Source organism: Boleophthalmus pectinirostris, unplaced genomic scaffold (assembly GCF_026225935.1).
Source record: "Boleophthalmus pectinirostris isolate CB_2022bp ecotype Guang Dong unplaced genomic scaffold, ASM2622593v1 HiC_scaffold_14, whole genome shotgun sequence".
NCBI classification, from domain to species: Eukaryota; Metazoa; Chordata; class Actinopteri; order Gobiiformes; family Gobiidae; genus Boleophthalmus; species Boleophthalmus pectinirostris.
Window position 1 is genome coordinate 37,013,053 of NW_026571047.1, and position 2,358 is coordinate 37,015,410.

At 45.5% G+C, this 2,358-nt stretch overlaps 1 protein-coding gene across 1 annotated transcript in view; it reads left to right on the top strand.

Moving 5' to 3' along the window:
* The window catches only part of LOC110168505 (C-terminal-binding protein 2-like), a 69,432-nt gene extending 67,825 nt beyond the window's left edge, over positions 1–1,607 (top strand). Inside the window, exon 9 of the mRNA XM_055149905.1 lies at positions 1,433–1,607. Within this exon, the coding sequence (XP_055005880.1) occupies positions 1,433–1,607 (175 nt within the window). The remainder of the gene's footprint in view (positions 1–1,432) is intronic.
* The last annotated feature ends 751 nt before the right edge of the window (positions 1,608–2,358 follow it).

Consider the following 2,358-nt stretch of genomic DNA (forward strand, 5'->3'; position numbering starts at 1 on the left):
TGGTTTAGATCTGGTTTAGTCCTGGTTTAGACCTGGTTTAGACCTGGTTTTAGTCCTGGTTTAGACCTGGTTTAGTCCTGGTTTAGATCTGATTTAGCCCAAAATGTGAAAACAGTAAAATCCCTCTGTGTCCATTTATTTCAACAAAGTAACTGTAATCCAATTACCACTCACTGAAACAGTAACTGTAACTGAATACAGTTACTCTTCATTTGTACTCTGATTACTCTGGTACATGTAATCTGTTACTTCCCGACACTGATTGTGTTTTATGATTTTCCTATTTTCTTTTGTCCTTTTCCGTGACAATAGTTAAACATCTTTATATTGGGAATTATATTTTTGTTTGTTTGTTTGTTTTTTTTTCTACTAAGTTTTTCCTTTAGAAAAATATGTCTAAAGTTTTGTTTTGTTTGTGAACTTTATTCTTTATTTAAATCTTTGCTGTGGTTTTGCTCTGAGCTGAAAAGTTTGTGTTAAACGGTTTAATCATTTTAACTTTAACTCTCTCTCTTCCTCCCTCTCTCCTTCTCTCTCTTGTCTGTCTTTCTCTCTCTCTTTCCATCTCTTACTACCACTCCCTCTCTCCCCTCGTTCTTTTTCTCCCTCTCTCCCCTCGGTCTTTTTCTCCCTCTCTCCCCTCGTTCTTTTTCTCCCTCTCTCCCCTCGTTCTTTTTCTCCCTCTCTCTCCCTCCCCCACCTTTCTCTCTCTCCCCCTCCTTCCCTTTCTCTCTCTCTCTCTTTCTCCTCCCTCTCTCGCCCTCTTCTGCCTCTCTCTGTTTTTTTCTTTTCTCCCTCTCCCCTCCCTCCTTCTCTCCTCTCTCTTTCTTTCTCTCCTCTCTCTCTCCCTCCCTCCTCTTCCCTTCTCTCTCCTCTTTTCCTCCCCCCCTTTACTCTCCCACCTATCTTTTCCCTCCTTCCTCCTTTTCTGGCTCTTTCCCTCTCTCTCTCCCCTCATTCTTTTTCTCCCTCTCTCTCCCTCCCCCACCTTTCTCTCTCTCCCCCCTCCTTCCCTTTCCCTTTCTCTCTCTCTCTTTCTCCTCCCTCCCTCTCTCTGCTTTTTTCTTTTCTCCCTTTCCCCTCCTTCTCTCTCATTTCTCTTTCTCTCTCATCTCTCCCTCTCTTCTTTTCTCTCCTCCTTCTCCTCTCTCTCTCTCTCCTCTTCCCTCCTCTCTCTCGCTCTTTCTTTCCATCTCATACTCCCGCTGCCACTCCCTCTCTCCCCTCATTCTTTTTCTCCCTCTCTCTTTCTCCTCCCTCTCTCTGCTTTTTTCTTTTCTCCCTTCCCCCTCCTTCTCTCTCATTTCTCTTCCTTTCTCTCTCTCTCTCTCCTCCCTTCTCTCTCTTCTTTCTCTCCTCTCTCCTTCTTTCTCTCCTCTCTCTCTCTTCTTCTCTCCTCTCTCCTTCTTTCTTTCTCTCTTCTCTCTCTCAGATTTCCCGCGGGCGTGGTGGGCCTGTCTCCCGGCTCTCTGTCCGGCTCTGCTCTGGAGGGGGGGCTGGTTCCTTCGGGAGGAGTGCCGGTCTCCCACGGCGTCCCGTCGGGCGCTCACCCGTCGCAGACCCCGTCCCCCAACCGGCCGTCCTCCAAACCCGTCGCCGACCAATAACCCCGCCGATAAAACCACCGATAAAACCAACAAGAAAACCAACAATAAACCACCGATAAACCGCCGATAAACCACCGATAAAACCAACAAGAAAACCAACAATAAACCACCGATAAACCACCGATAAACCACCGATAAAACCAACAAGAAAACCAACAATAAACCACTGATAAACCACCGATAAAACCAACAAAAAACCACTGATAAAAACACCGATAAACCTGCAATAACCGCTCCATCTCCTCTCTCCACGTCGCCGGGGAAACGCCTCGGAAAACCAACCCAACATTTTGAGAAAGAAGCAGAATCCGAGGATAAAAAACAAAACAAAAAAAACCTCAGATTTCAGCCACGGAAAATTCCAGAAGGACAAAAGAGTTTGACTTGTAACGATTTTTTCTTTTTTTTGTTTTTGTTTAGTCTTTCTGAAAAATACTGAATTTGTTGTGTAACTTTTCTGGCGGAGGCTCCGTCGAACGCTTCTCTCCACGGAGACGCTGTCGTTTTGTCTGGAATGTTCCGCAGTATGGCTTTAAACCTTTCTGTCGCCGCGGAGACCGGACCAGACCAGACAGAAGTTACAGTCGGGATGTTTTGTTTTTCGAGGTGTTTTTGAGCTATAAAACCACTTATATTTGAATAGATGTAAAGTAGAGCTGTTTAAAGTCACACTGCGGAACATTCCGGGCAGAGCGTAGAAGCGTATCCATGGAAACAAGCAGGTGACGGACCCCAAAACCCGAAAAGTTAC